Source organism: Pyxicephalus adspersus, chromosome 12, assembly GCF_032062135.1.
Source record: "Pyxicephalus adspersus chromosome 12, UCB_Pads_2.0, whole genome shotgun sequence".
In the NCBI taxonomy this organism is placed as follows: domain Eukaryota; kingdom Metazoa; phylum Chordata; class Amphibia; order Anura; family Pyxicephalidae; genus Pyxicephalus; species Pyxicephalus adspersus.
The window spans coordinates 8,629,186-8,630,682 of record NC_092869.1 but is presented as its reverse complement, the minus strand read 5'-3'; the positions used below and the strand labels follow the sequence as shown (position 1 = coordinate 8,630,682).

The 1,497-nt window shown below is 40.3% G+C and overlaps 1 protein-coding gene across 1 annotated transcript in view; it reads left to right on the top strand.

Moving 5' to 3' along the window:
- MCL1 (MCL1 apoptosis regulator, BCL2 family member) overlaps nt 1–1,497 on the top strand; it is a gene marked incomplete in the record, with an annotated part of 5,738 nt that overhangs the window by 2,340 nt on the left and 1,901 nt on the right. Inside the window, 1 exon segment of the mRNA XM_072427831.1 lies at nt 1,287–1,497. Coding sequence (XP_072283932.1) covers nt 1,287–1,497 — 211 coding nt within the window.

The following is a 1,497-nucleotide window of genomic DNA, read 5'->3' as shown; positions in this document are numbered from 1 at the left end:
TCCATTATGGGAAACTGTAGAAGCCTAGAAAGTCCTAAAGTTGGTTTAGTCATTTCTATACAGAGCTGAGAAATGGCATCTTTTAGGTATTCAGTACCCAGATGGTTCAAAACCAACACTGGATACAGATTACCAGGTTTGTGAATGGAACTTTAATAAGTATTGTTATAAGATCAAAGGCAGTAAGAGGTCCTGCATCTTCATAATTTGGCCAACTGTATTCATTCAAACTTTGCAGTTTCCTCAATTTTCTTTTATTATGTGCAGCCATTGTTTAAGTGACAGCGTTTCAATACAGGAATGCAAGTCTACATATTGTTCTAGAGCAGCCTTCTTAACTTTTTTACCCTAAACCCTTAAAAAAATTGTTCATGTGAGAAGGAACACTTTAGTTAATGAATGGGGAAAAGTGATTTTTGATTTGGTTGCCAGTGAGTGGGGGAAAAAATGCAACAGACTGCTGCAAAGATCTTTGATTATATTCATCCTCTATACCAAGTAATCTTGACCACTGAACTATGCAAACATCATCTTATGGGAGGATAATCGGCCACCGCGCGAGGAACATCTGGCAACTTCTGTAGGAACCCCAAGCTTCCACAGAACCCTGGTGGAGAATGGCTGCTTAAGGTTGCTTTGAGTTTCTGCAATTACTGTTGGACTGTGCAATGAGCTGATATCTCTGCAAAAGCCACGTATCTTCCTGCAGGGCTGCTTCTGCTTTTTTAGAGTAATTGCAGAAGTTACCATAATAGTGAAGAAAGAGAACAGCTGTGGGCTGAAATTGCTGTCTGAAACGGCCAATCAAATTTCAAAAGCAGTGGGGTATCTAATTGCTATGTGAAGCAGCTGTAATGTGGTGTTTGTTTGAAGGAGAACCTTTGAGCATAGAATTTTGTAAGCCGACTTGTTTTTAAACCTGCATAGTTTGGTACTGGCATAATAATTTGTTCTGGTAATAAAGAAGTTGCTGACCTGGAATAGGCATGTAGACCGTGAGGCATCAAAACATCTGACAGGCACATTCTTGTTCCAGGTCAGTGACCATCCAAGGAAGAACCTTGCAAGGTCAACAAGTCAATTGTGGGAAATCTGTCGGAGGTTGATAGGTTCCTTTAACAAATCTACCCCAGAGATTTCCTAGTTGTCTCATTTGCCAACCACCATTTCTTATAAAAAGGGCATCCTCAGACCCTTGGCTAGTTTTGATCAGTGGTATGCCTGCCTTTGCTAAAATTGCCAAATGTTTACTTGGGTATTTAGTTGTCCTTCCTTCTTTTTTTTAGGAATGTTGCAGAGACTGTCCATACAAACTGAAGATGACATTCAAAAACTTTCTGAAGTTCCCTCTATGGTCTTCAGCGATGGAATTACGAACTGGGGCCGGATTGTTACTTTAATTAGCTTTGGCGCATTTGTGGCCAAACACTTAAAGAGCATAAAGTTGGAAAGCTGCATTCGCCACCTGGCAGACAACTTCACAGATTATCTTATGAC